Here is a 27,057-nt window from a genome sequence, read left to right as displayed (position 1 = left end):
GGATGCAATATTCAGACACTACACAATCTCGACTTTAAAAGAATATTATTAATTTCATATTGATTAATTCTAGTTACAATTTGTACAATGATCCACAAACACAAAATTGTTCATATGCAATCAAAAAACCAACCATATATTCTCAATGCGAAGGAGGAGGCACACAAGTTGGAAGGACAAGGCACACTTTAGCAAGAGACCTCCAAACTGTAAGTAAGATTGAGTGAGGAGACATCTATGTGAGTTAAAGATAAACAAAAGTTGGAAGAGCAGGTGGAACAATTTCAGGCAGTTTTGACATGCTTACAAAGCGAGAAAAGTAGAGGTATTGAGCTTCAGAAGGTCTTGGAGAAATAGTTAAAAGATCTTCAGGAAGAGCTCAAGCATGCTAAAGAGGATGCATGCAAGTTAAGGGATGAGCTTGCACGCTTGTCGAGGCTTCAAGGGGAGATTCATGAGCAGGTGAACCATCTTCACTAGGATATTTCTTCAAGGCAAGGGGAAGGGCAAGTTCTCAGGAGCCAATTGTAAGCTACTGTTGACTTCAGGAGCCAAGAAGCTGCTTCTGAAGAAATCAAGTGTCTTGAATTTGAAGGGCACAGACTTAAAGAGATTGTCAGTGTGAGGGAGGAGGCCAATACAAAGCTATCTTCTAACCTTGAAAAGGCATTGACTCAAGTGTCGAACAGTCGAGGGCAAGTTCCTTCTTTAGGAGGAACTTGGAAGGACAGAAAGAGAAGCTACGTGTTGAGCTTGCACATATGTCCATAGGAATGAAAGGCCTTCAGGATGAGAGGGAGTTACTGCTTGTCGAGAAAACTGACCTTAAAGCTCATGTCAAGGAACTGGGATCAAAGGTGTAGTAGGGCACTGAGCACATTCGAACCCTGGATACAGAGATTCAAGAGTTGAGGGAGTATCTTTCCAATGTTACAAATGGCGGGGAATAAAAAATTAGGCAACAGTTGATGAAAACATCACAGTTGAAACTCGAAATCATGAGATTGGAACAAGAATTATCTAGCAACTACGCACAACTTAAGTGTCTAAAAGGACAGCAAGAGAGTTGAAACCAGAAAAGAAGTAGGTTGCAGCAGGATGTAGAAGAGTTCAAAACTAAGGAGGAAAGCATGGCAAACCTATCAAGCTAAATAGTGAAATCAGAATATCAGACGAGGAGGCCAAAGATTAGAATATTAGGGTGCTCCCAGCTGCAAAGGGGAAATTAAAGATTTGATAGAGGGGGCTAGAGATCCCTTCATGAGACTGACTTATACATGAGCAGATGGAAAAAGGAGAGAGAAAAAGATAGAAAGGATTATAAAAGAAGAAAGGCGAGCCATGTCTTCCGCTTTTTTTCCCAATTGTGCGTTGTTTAATAAATCACAATGTCTTTTTTCTGACCATCTACATTACCGGTGAACTTACATTGTAAACCTACACATGAACAAGAACGGAAAGTCTAACACGAAGACAAGCTTAAACCATACGAAACCATAGTTGCTAACCTGACCGGTATAAACACAGATAGAAACACTGACATAAGCAGAAACCCAAAATTGTCGACCATATCTGTCACCATGAACCAAACATACACACAACCAAAATAAAGAATCACCTCCTATAGATTCCACTCATTCCACCATGTCCATCTTGCAAGCACTAGCCATCACCAACAGACGGTTTATGCTACAACTGCAAATACTTCGACCTCACACTCACAATATCATAGCACTTCAATCCAAACCCAGATGTACGATTCCACTCTGTGCATCCCTCCTTTTATACGTGGACATCGACTCAAGAGAACCATACTAATAGAACATGCTTTAATCGGACAATCTCTCATACCATTCTCGAACCATCTCCACCTCCTCCCCTCTACACTCAAAAGCAACCATATGCAGACAGGCAACCAACACAACACGGTGACCCTGTTACTATTCCCACCAACACCGACATGCAACATTAGCAAGTCGCATGTCGGAATGTCAAAGGGATAGAAATGTTGGCACAACAACACCAGAATATCAGGTAACCAAAAGAGCCAGGCAAAACCGTTCATCTCGGCAAAACCAAAGAGTAAGTCCTTTAGAGATTCTGTGCGTTTGGCTACATCGCAGCACGGCAGAGTTGAAAAAGCACCACGAATGCCAACAGACGAGCACAAAAAAAGTCATGGCTCATACCAGAAGAGGCGCGAGAACATGGCATGCAGGCACCAAAGATTTCTACCATGCCCGAAGCACTCATAGCCAAGATTTTTGCCACACCCCACCTCGAATTTCGGCCACGCTCGAAACACCTGTAGGCGAAACACTCGCTTTATGCACATAGGAACTAACCTTTCCAAAGGATAGCCATAACGAACCGCAACAAAGATTGGCAGCCACAAGGAATACAAGAACCAAAAAGCTCTAGCAAAGCGGAGAGACAATGATGCACTGCAGCAAGCGGACAAACTACCATCTAAAACCCTAACAATAAAACCTGACCAACCCACTAACCATAACCTAACCCTTAGTGTCCAATAACTTGGTCAACTTGACCAACAACACACATAAGGCTCTTGGAGGGCCAAAAAGGGAGAAGAGAGAGATGATAAAAGGTGCAAGATGCTTAGGGTTTGCACTTGGTTTTATTTAAAAAAAAACACAGGAAAGCTAAAGTGGGAAAACTAGGAAAGAAAGAAAGAAAGAAAAGAGACAGTGAAGAGAGCCATTTTAGGGCATTTTACTTTTTCATTCAGCTTCATCTTCCTTCGCATTTGCTTTTACGCAGCTTCTTCGCCAGCATGATGGACAAGGGCAAGAAGGCCAGAGTCGAAGACGAGGACGCTTCTGATCAAGTCGAAACTGAACTCCTCCTCGCTGTCGAGAAGCTCCAACAGGTTCAAGATGAGCTCGAAAAGGTTCGCTTCCCGCTCTCTCTTCCTCTCTCTGTCTCTCTCTCTGTGTCTCTCTGGCCTTTATTTGGACCTTGCAGGAGTTTGAATGAAACCTTTCTTTGGTCTTTAGCTCTATCGAGTCCCTTCCGGCTAGCCTTCTGTGCACATTTTTGGTCTTTAGAACAACAACCAAAATCTAAATTTGTATGCTTGGTCTTACAAAAGTATATATACAGCCTTTCTACGGCAACCTATGCATAGTGTCTTCTTTGCCTACTCAGAACATAGTTTTTCTTTGAGCGAGTGCAGGGTAGTTTCTTGGTGCTTAAAGCTTTTTATTGTGTCAGCTGGTGCGTCCCTTGATTTGCATATCCAAAACCGTAGACAGATTACTCTGTTTTCATGTGCGAGACAGTTCTTTAGGTCGAGCTTGTCAACGTCCTCTGGATAGCACCTGGCGTATATTTTCTCAAGCGGAACGTTTTCACACAACAAAATTAACCGCGGTCTCCCACTGTTTGGTCATTGAGCAAAGGACCTGTTTCTTATAGCTGTTGGCGCTATTCTCATTTGCCAGGAGGACTCCATGCAAGCGAAGACCAGATTAGATTCACTAAGCCAATATATTGCTCCTTGTTCTTGCCTTTGGCAGTGGGTGACTCGCTAGGGTTGGGAAATTTTTTGGGGTACGGGTAAATATGAGTTGCTGTCGTTATAGCGGAGATGTGGATTTTACCATGTGAAAATTCGTCCAACTAACAGCTACTTGTGTTCTCTTTGGTTTGGGAAGACGCATATAACATAATTGTCTACATCTGGAGTGGAATTAGCCTTTGCCTAAAGTGCATTAGTTCCTTGGAAGCTCATAATTGGGCACAAAGTCCTTTGTATACATGTATGACCAAATGCTTGCTTTGCTTAATATATGCAAGATGGAATTTGATGATTTTGCACAAGGTTGAAAGTTCCATGCGTCGTTTTTCTTTCATGATACCAAGCAAGCTCCTACTCAAGGTTGAGGGCTAGCGATTATTCTCTCAAGTAGTCCTTATAGAAAGCTTTCCCTCTCTTTTCTGTTCTTTACTTCATTGCTTTGACTAGTCTCTCTTTACTTTTCTTTGCTGATAATTAATGTCAATTGGTCTCCTTCTCTCTCTCATAGTGCGTGTGTTTTATTCAATGTATTTATTTGAAAAGAGTTGGTTATTCAAGATAACACGAATTTTTTTGAGTATGAGGGCAAATTATACTTAAAAACATAATCATTGCTTTACCTCCTTGTATTTGCGTTGGTTTGTCTTTTGTTTTCTTGCGTTAGCATTGGTATTTCTTTTGTTTTTAATAAATAACACAATTCTCTCTCTCTTCTCCCTTTCTCTCACGCACACGCTCACATATCTTGTTCTCTTTGTTATCTTCTTTTTTATTGTTGTAGATTTGTTGTTTGGGTTTGGGTTTTATAGCTTATAGCTTATTAAGTGTTGGGGGTTTACTTTTGAAATCTTTCAAAACCTACATGGCAACTTATGCTTGGGTCCTGATGACGACATAAGTGTTGCTTTCCTTGCTAATAAGTATGTCTTCCTTTTGTTTTTCACAGAACAACAGAAAATATAAATGTATTGATAACGTCTTTGTCTTAGATGTTCGAAATTCCAAAGATTTTAAGTAAAAAGATCTAAGTCTTTCGGTGGAGGAATTTATCCTCAAAGTTCTATGAACTTAATAGCACAACTAGTGGATGTTTCTTAGATTACGTAATCTTCTTTAGGTTTAGAAGTTGATATCTATGATAAATGACAACTTCTTGATGTTGGATATTGAGTACTATGGTGTGAACAACTCTTGGGGTACTTTTTACCTCTAATTAGGAGAGGGTTTTCCTTTTATGGTTAGGTCTTTCTTTTAGATAATCTTTTGACATTTTGTAATAGAAGTTTAGCTTTGTTGTGCTCTCTACATTCTTTTTCCTACTCCAATTTCTATCTTTCTCTATCTTGTGCTCTCTGCATGCAATTGTTTGTCTAGGGTTGGGACATAATACAGTGTCTATTGCAAGCGTTGTCGTTGGTTTTGCATGGTCTGCTTGGACGTCTTGTAGGCTACCATCATGGACTAGTCATAATGTGTCCTGTCTAGTGCACTTCCATAAAGACCAAATAATAGTAGGCCCGAAACATACGAAATGTTTCAGAAACGTTTCGGTTCTGAAACTCACGTTTCGGGACCCCCAAAAAACCCCCAATGTTCAAAAAATCCCAATTTGTGGAACTTTGGTGTCATGTTGCATTTTTTCCACCCGTACATCTCAAATTGCCGCTCGTATATTGAAATCGACCTTCAGCCCGTACATTTTCCTTTAGCCTGTCCAAATGTAGCACAGACAAAAATCATGATTCATGATTCCATGTATTTTTTTCAATTTTGAAATATGACCATTGATGCTTGAATCCACAATGATGTGTTGTTAATTTTCTGATTTAGGATTTAATATGTTTCAAGCATCCAATTTCAAGTTCTAAGTGCCATATCAAATGTATGTGCACTATGTTTCATGAGTTTTTTTCAAGTATTGGACTTTGGTGGTAATAATCTAAATGTTTTAATAATTTTGGAAAATATATATATTTAAATACCCTATTATGCACGAAACGCTTATACAGGCGTTTTGGGTTTGCCTTGAAACGTTTCCGAAACCTCAAAACACATTTCGAAACTTGGCGTTTTGAAACTCCTCGACTACTATGGACCAAATCTACTCTAGAGGTACTACTCATCTGCTAGAGAGCCTATCTCCTCCAAGTAATGTTCGTCATCAACTATGACTTGCATGAGAAGTGAGTCGATTAGGAAATGTGCTTAGCGCTATTCACTTGCTTTGGAGACATCGCTCTATTCAAGGCCCGCTCGCAGCAAGGCCCGCTTGTGAGCTACTGTCAAGGCTTGCTTGGGAGCTACCGTTTGTCATTTGCTATGATGTGTTTTGTCGTCGTTCTTCGACATTGAAATTTGCTGCAAGAATACGCCGTTGACTAGTGTGTTGCTCATTGTCAATGTGCCATTTGTATTGAATTGATTCGTCATTTGCTCTAGAAGCATGCCATTGTACGGAATCTCCTTGAAGAGGTTGGAGATTTGAGGGTTGAAAATCCCTTCTGAACTTTGGACTCTTAATTTTGTCTAAAGTCTCATACAAACTCTCTTCTTTCCTTCGTTCGCTCGCTGTTCTAATATTGGATATATATCCTTTTTGCCGTCACAATTTTTCTTGTTCAATTTCTTGTTGGGTTGGGATTTTATAGTCTAGTAAGCACTGGTTTTACTTTTGAAATCTTTCGAAAACCAGATGGCAGCTTATGCTTAGGTAATGATGGGAACATAAGCTTAGCTTTGCTTAACAAGTTTCTATATATTTATTTAATTTCTCTCTTTTAAAACCTAGATGGCAATGATGAGAACATAAGCTTAGCTTTGCTCACTAAATTTTATGTTTAATTTTGTGTTACTCTTAGTTTTATTGTATGCCTGTTAGTTTTGTTCTATGTCTCGTACAGATCTCCTCTCTCTCTCCCCCTCTCTCTCTCTCTCTCTCTCCCTCCCCCCCTTTCTCTCTCTTTCTCTCTCTTGACAAAAAAAAATATTTTGTAAGATGGGCTATTTGATTTCTTTTAATGCCTTCTTCATTGTATCTTTTTTTTTTCCCCAAAAAAGCTTCTTCATTGTATCTTGTTCTTAATGATGCATATATTCAGGAAATTTGAATGGGTTTGTCTTTTTGAACTATTTACAGGTGAACGAAGAAGCCAGCGACAAAGTACTGGAGGTTGAGCAAAAATACAATGAGATTAGGCGGCCTGTCTACGAAAAACGAAATCAAATTATCCAGGGCATACCTGATTTTTGGTTGACTGCAGTATGCACTGATTCTCTGTTATGCAGTTGCATTACTTATACCATTCTGAGGTTCCAAAGACTTTCTGTAGGAGCTCAAGATGAGTTAACATTAACCTAGATTCAGTGAAATGTGGCCAATTGAGGGTTTTAATTCAAAGGTCTTGATATTGGGTTTTAAAATATGGTGCGATTACATATGTTTTAAATATGTTGTGACTACATGTATTGATGCTTTGTATGTTGTAGGGCATGTTCTAAGAGACTGCCTGCTCACATACTCTTTTATGTGCAGTAGTATATGACTGGGTTCTCTGTGTTTATGGGCAGAATTAGTGTGTTTGCAATGTGAGGTTGATTTACTGAAATAATCAATTTTGATTGGCAGTTCCTTAGCCATCCAGCACTTTGTGAGCTTCTTACTGAGGATGATCAGCAGGTAAGGTACTCTTGCTTGCTAGATACAGTGCTGCAGTTCTTTGGCAGACTATCAAGACTACAATGAAAACGTAGGGCACCTCTTAATTTTTATTTTTTGGGCCAAAAATCAAGCAGGTTTTTAAGCATTTGCTTTCCTTGGATGTGGAGGACTTTAAGGATGTAAAGTCTGGTTACAGTATAACTTTTGTAAGTATAAAGTTAACCTTCATTTTGTGAAAATTTTCCTTTCTTCGCTGCCATCAAATGAACCATTAACTGGGTTTAAACTCTGTCATCACCTGGCAATCTTTGATTTAGTGGCACTTGCTAAGTTGGGTGCTTCTAATGCAGGCATTTCGGCCCAATCCTTATTTCGAGGACACTAAACTGGTGAAGGTTTTTCGGTTTTCTGATGAGGGCACTACTTCAATATCTGGGACACAGCCTCGTTGGAAAGATGGCATGGTATCAAAATTTATATCTATTTATAGATCTGTCTGTTATGCACAGGCCAACTGAGTTTTAAAATGGTCACGGGCACTCATGAGTCGGGTTATTGCCTGGAACCTTTTGGGTGACCACGAGGAAGTTAAAAACTGGAATCTTTGGCTTTTCTGCGATTTACCAGTCCAGATATCTTAAATCCTGGACTTCTTCTTGGCCTTTGACCCATGGTTTGGATATTTTCCTGGGTTGATCTAAATTTCTGCTTGTGTGTCATTTGCCTTCCTGTCAACTCTCTTATGATGTAATAAGTTGGATGTGCATGGAGTCTGATCTCACCTGGCTGAACATCCTTTCAGGATTTAACAAATGGGGTAGCTCCAGAAAAAGAGGGCAACAAACGGGCCTTTTCCACTGACAGGTTTGTACTGGAATAATATTCAGTTGCTTATTTCAAGATGTAGCATTTACTGCAGCCATATCAGAAGCAGTAGTGATTTAATGTGTTTCCCAGGTTGGGTTTGCATTGCATTGCGTTGTATGCATGTGATTTGCTGGAAATAGTCTCCTATGTCTTGTAGCATTATCTCTTGTATTGGAGGTTGGAATAGGTGCGTGTGTTGCTTCATCTCTGAATTCATTTGCTATGGGCTAGGGGTCTGCAGAAGTCTATCTGTGAAACACCCTTTACAGGTTAGCCACAGCTAACCAAGGGCCCGTTGGAAAGGTCACCTCCCCATCTGTAAGCCCCCAAATGAGGAGAGTGTGGGGGAGGGAGACCTAGGATGCCCAGAAAAGAGAGAAGAGAAAATAAGGGTACCTGGCTGTTAGGTAGGATCTGCAGGAGCATAAGGCAAAGCAGAGCGCAGCAGCAGGGACCCAAGAGCAGAGGCACTGAACTGATGATGACATCAACCAGGTGTACGGACCTGTTTGAAGGCTGGAGCATGGCCTGCAGGGCTGGATCAGATCCGGGACACAAGGTTTTGTGCCTGTTTTGAGGCCCTGGATTAGGGCTGGAGAGTGGGCACCCAGGTGGCTGTTAGAAATGACCCAACAGAGGGTACACGCAGCGGAAGACTTATAGTAATGCCCAGGAACTCACACAGTGTGCGATGTGGGTGTGGAATCACAAACTTCTTTACTTAATGTGCGTCACATAGATGTGCAGACTCATCAATAGACAATGAACCAACCAGATAGAGAAACCACCAAAATATATATTTCCGTCCACAAATATGGACCAATAAAATATATATTTCTGCTGGCTATCTCTAGACTCGAGTCCGCGTGCTCCACCTCGAGCTTCTGTAGACTTTCCGTCCAGATCCCTTCCACCTTGCTGTCTTTGCACCAGCCTAGGTGGGCAGCTCTTCCAGCTCTCAGTCTGCAGCTCCTTGTCACCTTCTTCACCTCCTGATATATAGGCCCAAGAGAGGGTTCCTTGGCTGCTCCAATCTGCTGGTTCCTGCTGCTGCAAGTGATGTGTAGTGAGGCCTCAAGGACCTCCCTTTTATAGGGCTCCAAGGGCTGGTAAAAATAACGACCAGCCTGCAGCAGACTGGCCGACCAGACTGGCCAACCAGTCTGTGGCTGGTCCAGCCCTATAAGGGCTCACAACCCGGGGCTTTTATGGCCCAAACTTCCAGGGCCTTTGGCCCTCCATTCAAGGCAGGGGTCCAGCCTATATAAGGCATGCCTTCTGCCCACTGACAGCCATATTTGCTGCTCCACATCTGTGCTTGCACATCCTGCCATAACTGCGCCTCTGCCAGGCCCTCTCCTAGTTCCGTACAGAGCCGTACACCCTGTAGATGTCAGCGCCATGTGATTGCTTTTTATTCCGGGTTCCTTGTGCTGGCTACTGCTTCGCCTTTTGCTGCTGCAGATCCATCCTAGCTCCAGGTACCCTCCATCTCTTTGATTCTTGCCCACATGGCATCAATCAGATGCCCATGTGACAGACACTCAAACCCTAGGTTCACCCCCCCATGCTCTCCTCATATGGGAGCTTACAGATGGGGAGGTGACCTTCCTCTCACCGACACATCTCGGCCCAATGCCTACACGTCGATGACGATGCTCTAGTGACTCCCTGGTTGTCCTCTGGAACCTTTCGGCGTCGAAATCTTTTCCTGGCTTTTCATCCAGTGGCTCCTGCTCCACCAGGTCCGGTTCCGCTTCCGCACACCATCCTTGTACATAGGTCCATCTTTGGTAGCACCTCCTGGTACCACCTCCTTCAGTCACGTTCCCGCCTCCGAACTCGAGCAATCCAGCCGTCACGATCTTCCAGTCGTCCCCCTCATAATGAGTGAACAACCTGGAGTCTTCCAAGCACCATGCTTTGAGGATCTGTTTCAACCCGTCCTTCCAGTGGCAAGGTCTGCAACCAATGAATATTTCCAGATAACCTCTACCATGAACTCTCGCTGAGTTCTCAAGCAGGTACTCTTCTGGCTTCAATACTCTTTGTCCATCACCTTCTAGCAATTTGCGTCCAAGATTTGAAGAAGCACCAATACTTCCCCTTTTGCCTTCGAAGAAGGCCAATTCCTTCCAATCTCTTATCACCTGAGACAAATGAAGAGCAGAGTCTTTCCACAGCATGCTGTAAAGGCTCAAATGCAGAATATCAAATACATACCAGACTGTTGTACTGCTTGAATGTTCGCTCTGAAAGCAAACTCTCATTGAGGCACCCACCAAGCGCTTGTGTAATCCTGTACTGTCCCCTTCTGAACTCCAGCATCCATTTGACCATGAGACCCCAGGGCCTTCCATGGAATCCACCCTCGTGTCAGTGTTAACAGCCACACACCTGGAAGGTACCAAGCGCTCCATGCTGTCCTTCACCTTGACAAAGGCATGTGACTCCTCGTCGACTCACATCTCTATGTCAGACATCCTCACTGTGATTTTTGGATCAACATATCTGACCTCGGTAACACTCGGTGATGTCACCAGGAACAACTCCTTGATTACCACATTTGCTTTGGCCTCTTCCTCTGAATCTGAGTCAGACTCCTTTTTGTTTTTCAGATCCGCCTTTTTCTTTCTGCAGTCCTTTGCAAGATGTCTTGGCGTATCACAATAGAAACACTTCTTCTTATGCTTCCTCTTCGAAGTCCTCTCGTCGTCAGAGTCGTCTTTCTTGGACTTGCCACCGTTAGGCTTGCCCTTTCCTTTGCCAGCGAAATCCTTTGCCAACATCGCCTTGTCGTCTTTGTCCTCGTTGTAGAGCTTCTCCCGAGCTTTCTCCTGTAGCAGTAACGGACCCAACTCCTCAAACGTCAGAGGTTTGGTCCTCTGTCCTGTTGTCACAGCCGTAACAAAGCTCTTGAAACTCCGAGGCAGTCTCCTCGGTACCATCAAGGCCAAATGGCATGAGTCTGTCTTGTGACCAATTGCTGCCAGCTGATCCCTCACCACCTTGACCTTCGTCAAATGGCTATGTACCGTATCTCCTTCTTCCATATCAAGATTGTAGAGTTGATGCTGAAGAAGCACAATCCGGGAGGTGTTGTTCGTCTCGTACAGATCCTTCAGGGTGGCTTACGCCTCTACTGACGTCTCGGCCAACTGGATATGTGGAAGAATGGAGTCCGCCGTAGTCCCTATGATTATTGCCAGGGCATGGGCATCTCTGTCTTCCTAAGCTTCAAACTCCTCTCTGTCTACTGCCATGAGCATCTCCCCTTTCCTGTCCACCATGTCCTCCGGCTTCAACTCCACTCCCGTGGTCAGCTTCCACAACTTTCGAGCCACTAAATGACTCCGGATCTTCACTTTCCAGATGGGGTAATTAGTCCCGTCCAGGTTCCCAAACTCTCCAATGAGAGGAGAGTAAGCAGGGAGAAGAGCAAAGGGGGAGAGAGTGAGAGAGAGAGAGACCAAATGTACGGGTGTGAAGTGATGAGCCACACCACAAACTCATTAGGTTTTATTAGGATTAGGTTTTCACCCTATGACTGTCTTAAGACAGTCATAGGTGTCATAACTTTAATAAAGGGGTGGCAATGTGCCTTTACCCGAACAACCTCCCACCTAAAGGCCAATGTGCCTAAAGGGGAGAAAAGAATAAAAATTACAGCAATGTACAGTTACTGTATACAAGACCATAAAATAAGAATGGTCTCATCCTAATCCCATGATGTGGCGGCAATGTGCAAACCGCTCTGTAGGCAAGCTCTTAGTGAGCAAATCTGCAGGATTATCATCAGTATGCACTTTCACAAGCTCAAGTCGCTTGTCTTCCAGTACCTCCCTGATGAAATGATATTTCACATCTATATGCTTGGTCTTCTGATGAAAGACCGGATTCTTTGCCAACATGATAGCACTTTGACTATCACAATGCAAAACTGGCATATCTCCTGTAATGCCCAAGTCTCCCACCAGCCGAGTAAGCCATATTGCTTCCTTGCAAGCCTCAGTGGCTGCAACATATTCAGCTTCAGTGGTTGATAGTGCAACGCATTTTTGCAACAGAGATACCCATGATATAGCACCTCCTGCAAATGTGAAAATATAACCGGTAGTAGACTTCCGGTTATCTGCATTCCTTGCATAGTCTGAATCTGTAAAACCATGCACCAATGCATCCTGCCTACCATAGCATATGCACAAGTCTTTGGTACCCTTGAGATACCTCAAGACACCTTTCACTGCTTCCCAGTGCCGCTTGCCTGGATTTGCCATATACCTGCTGATGACTCCCACCGCAAAAGCAATATCCGGACGAGTGGCAACCATGGCATACATCAAAGAACCAACTGCAGATGCATACGGAACCTTGGCCATCTCAGCCTTATCATCATCTGATCTGGGGCTGTCCTTACTGCTGAGTTTTAAATGTGGAGGCAACGGGGTACTAATAGACTTCCCCCCCTCCATTTTAAACCTCTGCAGTACTTTGTCAATGTACTCCTGCTGTGACAGAAACAAAAGTCCCTTGGACCTGTCACGAGTAATCCGCATGCCAAGAATATGGTTTGCATCACCCAAGTCTTTCATGTCAAAAGACTTATGCAGTTGTTTCTTCAAAGCACTAATCTCATGCTGAGATTTACTGGCAATCAGCATGTCATCCACATATAGAATGAGTAGCATCAAACTGCCATCCTTTGCCCGTTTAGTGTACAAGCAATGATCGGTCTCACACTTATGATACCCTTGGGACTGCATGAAGGCATCAAACTTCTTGTACCATTCTCTTGGCGCCTGCTTGAGTCCATACAAGCTCCTCTTGAGCTTACACACAAGCTGCTCTTTCCCTTTAACAGCATATCCCTCTGGCTGACTCATATAGATCTCATCATGGAGATCTCCGTGAAGAAAAGGAGTCTTCACATCCATCTGACATAAATCCATGTCCTCATGAGCAACAAGAGCTAACACTGCTCTCAAAGTAGTCATCTTGACTACAGGGGAAAAGATCTCATCAAAGTCAATGCCCTTCTCCTGCTTAAATCCCTTGGCAACCAATCTGGCCTTATACCTCGGTAAAGCATTTGAATCCACTTTGACTTTGTAAACCCACTTGCATGGCAAAACCTTTCTGCCTGCAGGTAGCTGCACCATGTCCCATGTATCATTTTGAAGTAGGGAGTCCATTTCAGATTGCATGGCTTTCTCCCACTTCCTTTTCTCTGTTCTTCCCATAGCTTCCTTGAAGCTGGAAGGCTCACCACAATCTGTCAGCATGATAAAATCAGCCACATTATTGGCTCCTGGAACAAACCTGGCCGGAGGCCGTTGTACACGGGTGCTCCTCCTAACAAAATGTTCCTGATTAGGCTGCTGTCCAGCCTGTTCGTCATGCATGACGGGTGGCTGTACCACCATATCTGGCTGTTCTACAGCCCCATCTGCTGGCATATCCAGTGGTGCATCATTGGCAAAATTATTTGGCTGATTTCCAGCCTGTATACCCTCTTGAACAGGGTTATCTGCAGCAGCCTGCTGCTGCATATAAAAGGGCATTCTTTGCTGTCCAACATCATCATAAATAACCCTCCTGTATTCCACAGGTTGCACGGGTTCCTTGTGTACACTATCCTCTTTAAAGATGACATCATTGCTGCGTATAATCTTCCGTTTAACGGGATCCCATAACCTGTACCCGATTTCACCTTCGTCACCATAACCCATAAAGATGCATCTGAGAGACTTTGGCTCCAGTTTGGTGCGCAGTTCTTTGCGTACATGAGCAAAGCACTCGCAGCCAAACACACGTAAGTGCTTGTATGAAGGTGGCTTGCCAGACCACACCTCCTCTGGCACTTTCAACTCCAAAGCCTTGTTTGGCGACCTGTTAATAATGTGAACTGCTGTTTGCACGGCTTCTGTCCAAAAGCCATGGGGTAATGCAGCATAAGACAACATACATCGAACCTTCTCCTGAATAGTTCGATTCATTCGCTCACTTACACCATTTTGAGATGCATTATGAGGGGCTGTGAGTTCCTGTTTAATGCCCTTAGCTTCACAAAACTGTACAAAAGCATGTGACACATACTCACCCCCATTATCGGATCTGAGGCATTTTAGCCTGCAACCTGTCCGATTCGCTCAGGTTTCTCAACCTGAGCGACAAACTTCTTGAAAGCATCTAAGGCATCGCTTTTATGCTTCAAGAAATAGACCCACACTCTGCGTGTGGCATCATCAATAAAAGTAATGAAATACTTTGCACCCCCTAGTGATAACTGTGGCATCTCACACAGATCAGTGTGCACTAGATCAAGCGGTGCTCTATTCTGGGGAGTTCTCCTCTTATGAGGAGTCACAGAATGCTTGCCAAATATGCAATGATCACAAGTAGGCAAATCTGAAAAAGAAAGAGACGGCAGATAACCCAAACGTGACAGTTCTTGCATTCCTTTAACAGACATGTGTCCCAACCGGCTATGCCACAATGAAACCTTTGGCAGCTCGGTTATGGCAACAACATGATTACCCACACTGGAAACATAAAGAGGGTACAAGGTATCACTCTTAAAACCCTCAGCCACTACAACCTGGCCATCAGTGATCACCCATTTGGAATCCCCAAATGTGGTGTGGTAACCACTGTCATCCAATAAGCCAGTGCTAATCAGATTTTTCTTGATTTGCGGCACATGGCGAACACCATCAAGCATAAATGTGCGTCCATCAGGGAACACTATCTGTATACTGCCAATCCCTGCAATCTGACATGCATAGTTGTTCCCAAGGTGAACAACTCCATGAGTACCTGTGTAGGAAGTAAACCACTCCCTATGAGGAGTAACATGAAAAGAAGCACCTGAATCCAAGAGCCAGGTGTGCATGTCATGGCCATCAATAACCAAGGTATGTGCAATTACAGCAGAAGAACATAATACCTCATGTCTGTCACTGTCACTGTCCTCTGCTGCAACATTCACTGCATCCAAGTCATCTACCTTGGCCTTGCCTTTGCCTTTGCTTCCACTGCCTGCATCCTTTGTTTCAGCCTTTTTGGCTTTCTGATCCCGTATGAACTTGAAGCACTTAGACTTCACATGTCCCTTCTTGCCACAATAAAAGCATTCAATATCCTTTTTACCACGGGACTGACTGCGGGATTTGGACTTACTAGCAGATCTGCCCTTCTGCTGAGTCCTGCCTCTATCCTGTACCTGCAAGGCTTTTGAAGACTTGCTGCTCGCATTATTCTTCTTGCTCATCTCCTCCATAAGGAGAGAGCTCTCTACATCAGCATACATAAGAGTGACATTCGAATTTGACAGGGTGGTCTTGAAAGTGTCCCAACTCTCAGGGAGGGTACACAACAAGAAAGTAGCCTTGAACTCCTCATCAAGGTTCAATCCCTATGCAATAAGCTGTGTAAAGATGGCATTGAACTCACTCAAGTGTGAGGTCATAGCTGTACCTTCCTTCATGCGAAGATCAACCAGCTTCTTCAACCAATAAACCTTACTGGCTGAACTCTTTTGGGCATACAATTCTTCTAGTTTGTGCCATAGACCATAAGAGGTCTTTTCAGCCTGAACATTGAACACAAGGGTATCAGAAATAGTAAGCATGATAGCTGCCCTTGCGGACAAATCAAGCTCCTCCCAGTCATCAGCTGCCATGTCAGATGGCTTGACACCCTTCAGCCTTATGGGCTTAGAAATCTTCTTTAACAGAAGTACATTCAAACACTGTTCTGCCCATAATGCATAGTTGTGTGCTCCTTCCAATTTCTTTATGTTCAGAATTGAAGATTCACTTCCCCCTGATGCCATATCAGATAAGGAAAGTTCCTGTCTCCCTGTAAGTCAAAAATGACTGAATAAAGTTCTGATTTCTCAGAAAAAACCTGCTCTATAAAGAGTCAGGAGCACTCACAATAGTGCTGATTTTTTTACTGTCAAGAGAATCTGCAGCAAAACAGTAAATTTCCTCCAGTTATTGTACCTTGTGACACACTGTACCGTGCTCAAATAGGCATAAAATTCTGATTTCTCAAGAAAGAACAGTAATTTCAGAATGCTGCAGTTGCTCCACAAGTGCTTTAACAGTGCATCATCAGCTGACAAAGCACAAACACTGCTGACCTGATCACTTCTCCCACCTCAGATGAGGTACTGCACTGATTTAATATGCATAAACCACTTGGCATACACCAAAAAAAAAAATCAGACACTTCAGCCTGTCACAAAACCTGCAACAGAAAATGGGATAAATCCCAAGCAATCACCCTTCTGCCAAGAGGATAAAATGCATCTGAAGATCTCTGTCAGTAACCCAAGTGCTCTCAAACAAAATCTGGGCAAAAGCCCAATGTGCAAATCTCTCTGACAAAATCAACTAACAGTGTAATGCAAATACTGCCCTGTGTAGAAATGACATACACAGATCCCAACGTACAAACACTCAATGAGGAACCTTTTGAGCACTGTCAATGATGGACAGTTAGGGACCGAGTAAACTCGATGCGCCCTGGCCAAGCGTGGCTCAACTGAGGTTCTCTGAGTGTTGCACAAGAAATGTGACCTGCAAGAAAATGTCACCTCCACACTGCGAAAATCGAGACAAATGTGTGCACTCTGGCACCACACTACCTCAAGGCATACAAAGCATCAACTGCCGGGCAAAAGCCCTATGATCTGCTCACTTGTAAACTGAGATTCAAACCCAGTAAAAGCATATATCCTCTGTCAGATGCATAAATCCCGATATCTGTGCACAAGTCCTCCACGAAGAAAATAACTGAAAAAGTGCTTGCTGTACTTCATGCAATGCAATGCACCTCGGGTAAGACCAAGATCTCCTCGCTGTACCTGAGCAGGGTACAGATCCAAGGAGAGAGTTCGAAATGCACTCCTCTGACGCAGATCCAAACCAAAAAATGCACCTCCCTGATGCAAAAATTCGGAAGCAACTCCTTGCACAGTTCGTACGGCGATCCGTACTGTTGCAGACGACTGTCCGTAATGCTGTACGGCCGACGCGTGTCCGTACGGCGGTCGAAGGTACCAGACGAAGAAAAAAGTACGGTGTTCGTACGGATGTACAGGCGTCCGTACATCCGTACGACTGTACGGCGTGACGCGCGATGCACTGATCTGCTCACGCGTGTGCTGCTCGGCGCCGCCCTCGACCGCGCGATGCCCCGCCCTGCTGCAGCCGCCCTGTTGCAGATGTCCTGCGTCGCCCTGCTGCAGCTGCCTGCGCTGCTGTCCTGTTGGCCCGCGATGCACACTGGCAGCTGCCCTGTGCAATGCTAAGGGCACGAAGCCCAAGAGGCAAGGGGAAGGGTAGAGAGGAGAGTGGGGCTGGAAGGGAGTGAGGCTGGCTCTGATACCAGTTGAGAGGAGAGTAAGCAAGGAGAAGAGCAAAGGGGGAGAGAGTGAGAGAGAGAGACCAAATGTACGGGTGTGAAGTGATGAGCCACACCACAAACTCATTAGGTTTTATTAGGATAAGGTTTTCACCCTATGACTGTCTTAAGACAGTCATAGGTGTCATAACTTTAATAAAGGGGTGGCAATGTGCCTTTACCCCAACATCCAAAGTTAGGGATAGTGAAAGAGAGAAAACTGGGGGAGGAGGAAGGGAAAGCAGGGGCTGAAGAGGCTGTAGAGGTCGACATCTTTGCCGTTTATACCACACAGCAAAGTCAACCAAACTCAATTTCAGTAAACCAGAAGTCTGAACGCACCTGACTGAACCTGAGTCACCCTCCTTCTCGCAAGGGCACAATCCTCCAGTCGTGGAAGTCGATTCCCTAGAGCTTCTGAATCAGGGTCGTCCTTCATCAAGGTCCCTGCCTTCAGGCTCCCACACCTGTGAGCCTCCTACTTGGGTTCTGATACCATGTTAGAAATGACCCAACAGAGGGTACACGCAGCGGAAGACTTATAGTAATGCCCAGGAGCTCACACAGTGTGCGATGTGGGTGTGAAATCACAAACTTCTTTACTTAATGTGCGTCACATAGATGTGCAGACTCATCAATAGACAATGAACCAACCAGATAGAGAAACCACCAAAATATATATTTCCGTCCACAAATATGGACACAATAAAAGAGACAGATCCAGAGTCCCACCAATGATGTGGTCCTCTGATCTTACCACAAGGTCCTTCTCCTATCTGCTGGCTATCTCTAGACTCGAGTTCGCGTGCTCCACCTCGAGCTTCTGTAGACTTTCTGTCCAGATCCCTTCCACCTTGCTGTCTTTGCACCAGCCTAGGTGGGCAGCTCTTCCAGCTCTCAGTCTGCAGCTCCTTGTCACCTTCTTCACCTCCTGATATATAGGCCCAAGAGAGGGTTCCTTGGCTTCTCCAATCTGCTGGTTCCTGCTGCTGCAAGTGATGTGTAGTGAGGCCTCAAGGACCTCCCTTTTATAGGGCCCCAAGGGTTGGTAAAAATACCGACCAGCCTGCAGCAGACTGGCCGACCAGACTGGCCGACCAGTCTGTGGCTGGTCCAGCCCTATAAGGGCTCACAACCTGGGGCTTTTATGGCCCAAACTTCCAGGGCCTTTGGCCCTCCATTCAAGGCAGGTGTCCAGCCTATATAAGGCATGCCTTCTGCCCACTGACAGCCATATTTGCTGCTCCACATCTGCGCCTGCACATCCTGCAATAACTGCGCCTCTGCCAGGCCCTCTCCCAGTTCCGTACAGAGCCGTACACCCTGTAGATGTCAGCGCCATGTGATTGCTTTTTATTCCGGGTTCCTTGTGCTGGCTACTGCTTCGCCTTTTGCTGCTGCAGATCCATCTTAGCTCCAGGTACCCTCCATCTCTTTGATTCTTGCCCACATGGCATCCAATCAGATGCCCATGTGACAGACACTCAAACCCTAGGTTCACCCCCCCCATGCTCTCCTCATATGGGGGCTTACAGATGGGGAGATGACCTTTCCAACAGTGGCCAGGAACAGCAGCAAGTAGGGCTGCAAGGGACTGGCCCTGGGGGCATATCTATAGCTCACACAGGTCGGCCAGGCAGGCCTGCATAGGGGCTAGGCCCCTACAATGAAATGAGGGCCAAAGGCCCTAGATATGGAGCCCCAGGAGTGGCCAAACCAGTTGGCCAAGGGGGGGGAATTGAACCGACCAGCAGTTGGCCATTTAGGCTGCTGGGTCGGTGGGTTCTGCCAGCCCTTAGGCCTATATAAGAGGCCCATTGTGGCCTCATTACTCATCCAGCAGCCAGCACACTTGGGAGCAGGAGCAGCAGCACACACTCCCTCAGGCCTACATCCAGGAGGCAGAGGAGATCAAGAAGAGCTACAGACTCAGCTCACAGAAGGTTGGGACTTTGGCCGTCTTCTAGGGCAGCAAGGAGCTAAGGTCAAAGGACGGAGAGTCTACATACGCTCGAGGTGGAGCACACGGGCTCTAAGTCCAGAGATGTCAGGCAGATAGTAGAAGTACATGGTGGTAAGATCAAAGGACCACGCTCTGGTGGAACTTTGGATATCTCTCTCTTTTGTATTGTGTCTATAGCTTTGGACGGAAAAATAAATATTCTTTTGGTAGCTTCTATATCTGGCTGGATCATTGTCTATTGATGAGTCTGCACATCTATTTGATGCACATAAGTTTAAGAAGTTTGTGATTCCACTCACCACACACTGTGTGAGCTCTTGGGCTATTCTATCTTCCGCTGTACGTACCCTCTGTTGGTCGATTTCTAACAGGTTCGTTACGCAGTCCTCTATCCACGAGCTACCTGCAAACATCACTAGTGTTAGTATACATACACAGACACACAAATGGTTTAGGCTAGTTTATCACCACCCAAGGGTAGATCCTTGCAAGGATTACCCCTCAAGAGAGGTTATGAGAATTTTCGAGTAGAGGTCAAGAGAACCTGAGCACATCTATGTCGTTAGGAATGATAGTCTTGGATAGGATCCTTCCTATCTGGGTATTCTCAAGATGTCCTACTCCCAAGGATAGCCAAATGAGGTGTAGGCGTCGCATCCCTAGGACTATCGTAATTGTGCCAAAGGTATGTAATATTCTAACTGTCCCAGGGTTAGGTACACGACCCTAGGTTGACCTAACCTCTGAGATAAATCTGGGAGTCGGCACCATACACAATCAATGCTTTCCCAAGTACTATCCTCTCTCGAGCAATATTTCCATTTAACCTTGAGCTTTGGAACAACCCTGTTCCTAAGTTTTCGGCCCCTCTTCCGGTTGGTGGGGTACATAAGTGCTTAGATTTTTGAGTTGTACAAGTTCATCCTCCGAGACTAAACGATCTCGAACAACCAACTTCTCTCTCAGTTTGTTGACATGAAATAAAGATTGGTGTACTCGAATGCCATCAAGTAAACACAACTTATAAGGCACTTCATTTATCTTTTTAAGAATCAAGAAAGGACCACAAAAGCGTGAAGATAGTTAATAGACTTCACGAGTTTGCCTTGCTTGAGAATCTTTAGGGATATTCAACTAAACCCATTGGCCCTCTGAGAAAACATGAGATGATTGCTTTTGATTAGCATGAAATTGCTCTCTGTGTTTAGCACTTTTTATGGTTCTCTCGCAAAGTGCAACATATCTTGTTACTATTGTGACCAATCACCAACAGTGCCAACCTTGACATTACTACCCCATGGGACTCTCAGTCGGTATCAGCATGAATGGATTGGTTTGGTGGTTGAATGCTTAATATTATTGTAAGCAAACTTCAATAAAGCAAGGTACTCTTCCAATCAGATTGCCTTCGGGAGACATAAGCTGTCAGCATATCTTTCAGAGTCAGATCGACTATCTTAATCTATCCATTCGATTCAACATGATTAGTCGAACTCACTCTGAGCTGTGTGTCCAATTTCCTGATCAATAACGATTTCAGTCAGTAAGACATACTAGCTAGACAACATTTCCACAAATAGGTGGGGGGCAATGTGAGTGGCTGGAATGTTTTCTCTCTTGTAGGAATGAACTGTGACAGTTTGGCAAGTCAATCCACGATCATTTGAATTGCGAGATTTGCGGTAACCCTTCAACAAAGTCCATGGAGTACCCTGTCATTTATTTTCAGGTATTTCCAAAGGATGCAATAGTCCATCATGGCTCAAGTGCTCATCCTTATTAACTTCAAACATAGAGTTCAACATGAATGTTTAACTTAAGCCAAAAGAAGATTTGTTTGACCATATGCAAAGTTTTTTGTACCTCAGGTGACCCGCAATGGGATGTGTCATGACATTCAAACAAGGTATGATGTCGCATCTCTCTCACCCGTGGTACACAGACCTTATCCTTTCGGAAAAGCAGACCATTCTGAATGAAGTACTCATTAATCTTCCTTCCAAGAGGGGCTTTCCCAGCTTGCACTTCATCCCATACACATCATCATCGGGATAAAGGCCCGCAAGAGAGTCAAGTGAGTCTGAACGGATCTCTGTGAAGAAATTTGATCCACACTGCCAATTCTGCTCAAGGCATCAGCTATGGTGTCATTACATCCACTTTGATAACTGATCTTGAAGTCGAATTCTTGCATAAGATTTAACCATTGGGCTTTCCTATCCTTAGAAGTATTGCAAAAATGCTTGAGGGAAGAGTTATCTGCATATGCCACAAAAGAAGATTCATATAGGTATGTCTTCACTTTTTCAATGTGAATGTAATAGCATGTAGCTCTTTTTCATGCATTGGCTACTTATACCGTGCTTACTCTCAATAGCTACAGTCTACGTCTTAGACATTGCTACGCCAACAGTATAGTCACTGGCGTCCGTTTCAACCACAAATGGTTTACTAGGATCTGGAATTTGCAGCATAGGAGCTGATGTCACCTCATGTTTCGAAACACACATCTAGTCGCAAAGAGCTATCCGTAGATAGTGTCCAGACTCCAAAAGAGACTTCTTGTATATCAATATGTCATATAGAAAGACCATAATAAACTTTCCTAGATATGGATGAAATGAATGTTCATGAGTCCAACTAGAAGCACCAAGAACTTGTAATGGTTGAATTGTGTACGATAGACATCTTTCTCAAATATCCTCATCTGATGATAGTCTGTTCTCAAATTGATATTTGTGAAACACTTTGCTTCGTAGAACTGATCGATGAGATTGTCCATCCTCGTCAAAGGATACTTGTTCTTGATTGTGAGTCTTTTTAGACCCTTATAATCTACGCACAAGCATGTAGTAAGCTCCTTTGTACACACATTAGAATACTTCGATGATATAATCTCTCGAATTAGTTGAGCCTTGGGTGAATCATCACTCCAAGTGCTCCAACTTATAAGTTTCATGAGCTGGTCCTCATTGTAACGATAGTGTTCAACGGATATTCCATCTGCACACCGCCAACATAGCCTTGAAACATTAAGGTGGGCAGCCATACTCATGGCTAAACAAAGGCTTGGGAACAGGCTGAACAGAGGCAGGGCAGACGTGGGCCAGTGTCAGGCTGGCATGTGGCAGGTTTGCCTGCCTATAAGGTTGGTTGGAGACAACCAGGTCCGCTGGTTGGGGAGCCAACCAGGTCGGTTGGTTTGGGGCTCCTGGTTGGCCAGAAGAAGGCTACTGTTTGGTGCCCAAGGGCTCATTCATTCCATCCATTTAAGCAGGCTTTCGGCAGCAGTTTGGAGAGCAGGGTTTTGGGCCATCATCCAGAGGAACCAGAAGGAGCTGTTTGCTGCAGACAAAGCTCAGAGGGAGGCTTCACCCTTGGCTGTCTTCCAGGGCAGCAAGGTGGAGGTGTGTTTGCAGGCATGGTAACGAAGCCAAATCAAGTGATCTAGGAGTGCCACAGAGGAGGAGGACAGCACATTTTGGCTAGGACAGAGGACCACTTTCTGGTGGGACTGTGGACTTGTTTTGTATTGTGTCCATTGGACAGAAATATATCTACTGTTGGTTCTGTACCTCTTTTATGAGCATTGTCTATTTAATGGCTTGCATGTGTATGTTAAGCACAGCAAAGAAAGAAGTTTTGGATTCCACCTCTAAACACCACTGTGTGAGTTCCTGGGCTTCACATCGCTGCGTATACCCTCTGTTGTGGTTATTTCTAACATGATTGACCACGCAGTGATGGAACCGTTGGGATCCAACGTCTCTTAAAGGTTGTTAAGGCATTCTTATTTATGTAAGATGACCTATCTCTTGATTAAACATGGCAAAGTGATGCAACTTCTCGCGTCAACTCTAACCAAGCCAAGTAAGAAATGGTAAAAGGTGTGAAAATGAGCCCTAAATTTGCATCCTTACATATGGGATGCATATATGGATGGATGGGGATAATATGGGGTCAATGTTGTAAGCCATATTGTTTGGAAATCGAAGCTATGCTAGTCAATTATTTTGAGGCAATGTTGTTGACATGTTTATGTTAATTTATGGTGCCGAGTCTGTAAGCAATGCGAGGTCTGAGCTGCTTATTTATTTAAATCATAGTTCGCATCTATCTGCAGGGACATTTTTTAAAGGTAACATTCAACGATTTTTGGAAATGATGCATTGTTTTCTGATGTACCTGTTGTTTGGATTGTTGTGAAAAGATAGTATCTTTTTGTTGATGTTGCTGATGTGTCTCCAATGCGTTAACAGTTATGCTCTTTGTACGCTTGAGTAATCGGTTTTCTATTTTCTAGTATATTCATTGTACACAATCATATATACAGCTTGAATAATTTCTTTTTTATTTTCTAGTGTATTTATTGCACATAGCTATATTTACAACTTGATTATGTTGTTTCTTTTCAAAAAACCATGTGATGTCTTGAAACTAAACGATTAATCTTTTTATGTCATAGCTTTTTCAAATGGTTTAGTGATACACAGCAGAAGGAGTCCTCTGATGGTGTCCATGATGAGGTAATTCATAGAGACTCAAGGAATATTTTTTAATGCAGATATCTTTTCACATTTAGGATCAAGTGGTTTGGTCGAAGTTTATTGGCAGCCTCATTGTATCCACTGATATTTTTGTCGACACTTGGATGTTCGGTTGAGCTTTTTACAAAGTTTGTGGTTTGTGTGATGCTGCGGGTGATTGATAGGCTGTCGTGCCTGAGTGCTTTGTTTGATGGGTTAGCAACAACATATGAACCTCTAGGGACGTAATATATGTGTATGTACAAATACTTGTGCTTTCGTATTGTTTAGGTGGCAGAAATTATCAAGGAGGATCTATGGCCGAATCCACTGAAATACTTCAACAATGTGAGCTGTTGAAAAGCATGCTGCATTGTTTTTAAGTAATAATGTGTTTCTTCTATTGTGGGGTGGGGGGAGGCTATTTAATTGTCACAATCATATAACAGGAGGCAGACGACGACGAGTTCGAGGAAGAGGATGGTGAGGATGAAGACGACGACGATGATCAGGTAAAAGGCCAGCTAGTTTCTGAGATGCTTGGAATGTGTTTGTCGGTGTAATGTAACGTTCTTGGTGTCAAAGGTAACACAAGTAGTTTGAGATATTCTTTGTGGTAATGGGTTTAATACGAGAAATATGATGGCAGTGCAGCAGAAGGGAAAGGGGACCACAAGTAGGAACTAGCAAACGTATAAAGCCGATGGCGAAGTGACATGGAGAGTGCAAGTACGCAATGAGCCCAACGTTAGGCAGGAAAAAAACTTCAGTCCAAGTGCCACCTGTCCCTTACTTGGACTATGTCACTGTGTTGTCTTATTAATTCCTATTACCTTCTTCCCCCATGTCTTTATGAAATGTTGTTTCTCAAATTGGACTCCAATTTTACCGCTATTGTGTGGTGAGTTCCTTGGTAAAAAATGTTAGCCACATTATGCCATGGCGAATAGTAGTTCTCGGGCTCTCTAGCCTCTTGTGACGAATGGGTATTGTAGCATATGTGGCAGGCCAACCAAATCCCTTCTACTGTTGTCCAGAGGGAAGGAAACTCATCTTGCATCTCTTTTTCCTTATTCTGGGCATCTTGATATTACCGATTTGATGGAATTCCTAGGATAACTCACTAGATTTTGCAATTTGCTTCTTTAATGATCTTTGATATTCCTGCTTGGCCTCATTCAAAGCCATGTAAGCTCCAATGAATTGGAGAGCCCTTTTGCTCACTCACTAGAAAAACTAGCACATTGACGGCCTTGCTTTGCGTGACCATGTGGTAGATGTTTGGTGCCAGTCTTCTAGGCATATGAGAAATTGATGGTGCCCTGTGTATGGCTTTTCCTCTTTGAAGGCCTTGAGACCATTGCAGAAGTTCAATTTCATTGACTATTTGGAATTTGGGGCGTAACAAAAATTTTTAAACCACTAACCATGAGTTTCATGTCCTTGGAGGAAACTTTGAGCAGCTGGACAAATGGAGACTTCGATATCCTGACATGCTAGTATCCTTATCTGTTCTTTCTCATTGACACAGTTATCTCCCGTGTTGTGTGTGTGGTATAAGTCTGCTGTCTGTCTATTTTTCATGAATCAGTTATCATGCCTATGCAATACGTGTGATATGTAAGTTCTTTTGCATATCACGCATGTGGCCTTTGAGAACATGCTGAGTTGTATGTTTAACTCTTGATGTGGAGCAGCAGTATAATGCTTAAAGGAGTTGGATCAAAATTTTGTTGTGGCAGGGAAATGGTGCTGAAGGATTTGATGACGATGAAGATGAGCCTGATGATGAAGATGATGAATAGACATGTGGTCTTATTGCATGTCCTCCTAGGACCTTGAATGTCATTTCATCTCCTGTCAAGGCTGGCTCGCGTCAGCTGTTATTTGGAGGCTTGGGTATAGAGTTTTGACGACCCTAGCTAATCATGATAAATGCTGGTCTCTTTCGGCGGAATGATCATCATCTGAAAAAGGAGAACTTGGGATAGTTGGTTTGGAGGTCACTTGATTAGTCTGTATATTGAAGCCCTAAAAGCTTTAGGCATCGATACGGCAGAAAATGTAGGTCTATTATTTCCAAAATCTGAGCCGATTTTCACTTTTGTAAAATTCTCCTCAGCAGGAGTGGTCTAAGAATTGAAACTTTTTGTGTATATGTTGCTAAGCTAAAGGTTTAATTTATTAGTTTTTCGAAATTAATGACAGGTCCCGAACATTAATCTTTCCCAAGAACTGGAGGTTGGGTATGGTCTCTATGCTATAGTTTGTGCACTATGTTGCAGCCCTTCAGATCTTAGAAGTGGCCATCAGAAAGTTGGTATTAAGACTGGAGAGCGTTTTTGATTACCAATATATAGCTCTGATCTTTGATCGACTTGTGAACCTTTGTTTATACAGGGATTGTCAGTGTGTTTTTTTAGGAGTTCATCATGAAGGAGTCTGGTTGTTCCAGATGATTTATTGTGTGCGTCCCCGATGCTGCTCTTTAGTCAGTTGAGGTGCTTCATTTGATAAGCACATGTAACATGCTAATTTATCTTATGTTTTGAAAGATGTGTTGCAATCCTTCAACATTCTGGTGGTTGGCTATTGTTTCCTCTTCTTGATGAAGCAGAGGAGGGGAACAAGGGAAGCCTCTGGAAGCTAGGCAGAGCCTTATAAGTACAAATTATGTAACCCTTTCCTGTGTTTGCTTGGCTTGAATATTGATTCTGAAGTCTTTCAAAACGTGGCTTATGCTTGGGTACTAATGAGAACATAAGCGTTGTTTTGCTTACTAGGCTATTCTGTTTTTAAAAAATTCTCATTACTCTTTATTTGTTTAAAGTCTTACAAATTCTGGCCTTTCCTTTGTTCTTTTGCTTGTTTTATACAATTTTTAATTTGTAAGGGGGGTGTGTGTATTCTGGTCCTTAGAACAACACAAGTCTGTATTTGTACTGTTAGATATGTTCCAGTCTTACAAAGGGGGGTGTGCATGTGCGTGTAGACTAGCCCAGTTGGAGACCTTCCTCATGCCCAGTTGGAGGTTTTTTATTACTGTTGTTAGTTTTGAGTAGTAACTATCGTACTCTGGGACAGCTATGAA

General features: G+C 43.7%; 1 protein-coding gene across 1 annotated transcript; it reads left to right on the top strand.

Annotated features, from left to right (window-relative positions):
- Positions 1-2,662: 2,662 nt before the first annotated feature.
- LOC147886395 (NAP1-related protein 2-like) lies at positions 2,663-26,201 on the top strand. The gene is made up of 10 exons (XM_087395414.1): positions 2,663-2,911; positions 6,678-6,800; positions 7,167-7,217; positions 7,334-7,405; positions 7,550-7,663; positions 8,002-8,063; positions 23,906-23,966; positions 24,258-24,314; positions 24,416-24,478; positions 25,709-26,201. Exons 1-10 carry the CDS (start codon positions 2,795-2,797, stop codon positions 25,769-25,771), a joined length of 783 nt encoding a protein of 260 aa, XP_087251540.1. The 5' UTR covers positions 2,663-2,794; the 3' UTR covers positions 25,772-26,201.
- Positions 26,202-27,057: the final 856 nt, after the last annotated feature.

This window comes from Dipteris shenzhenensis, chromosome 24 (genome assembly GCF_047967505.1).
Source record: "Dipteris shenzhenensis isolate YYH24624 ecotype China chromosome 24, Dip_SZ_1.0, whole genome shotgun sequence".
In the NCBI taxonomy this organism is placed as follows: Eukaryota; Viridiplantae; Streptophyta; class Polypodiopsida; order Gleicheniales; family Dipteridaceae; genus Dipteris; species Dipteris shenzhenensis.
This window is presented reverse-complemented; position numbering and strand designations above follow the sequence as displayed.

Excerpts from the sequence above, each read along its gene's own strand:
- LOC147886395 (XM_087395414.1), top strand. The coding sequence starts at position 2,795 with ATGATGGACAAGGGCAAGAAGGCCAGAGTCGAAGACGAGGACGCTTCT. Across the intron at positions 7,218-7,333 it reads TTACTGAGGATGATCAGCAG|GTTTTTAAGCATTTGCTTTC; the intron begins GTAAGGTACTCT and ends AAAATCAAGCAG. Across the intron at positions 24,315-24,415 it reads CACTGAAATACTTCAACAAT|GAGGCAGACGACGACGAGTT; the intron begins GTGAGCTGTTGA and ends ATCATATAACAG.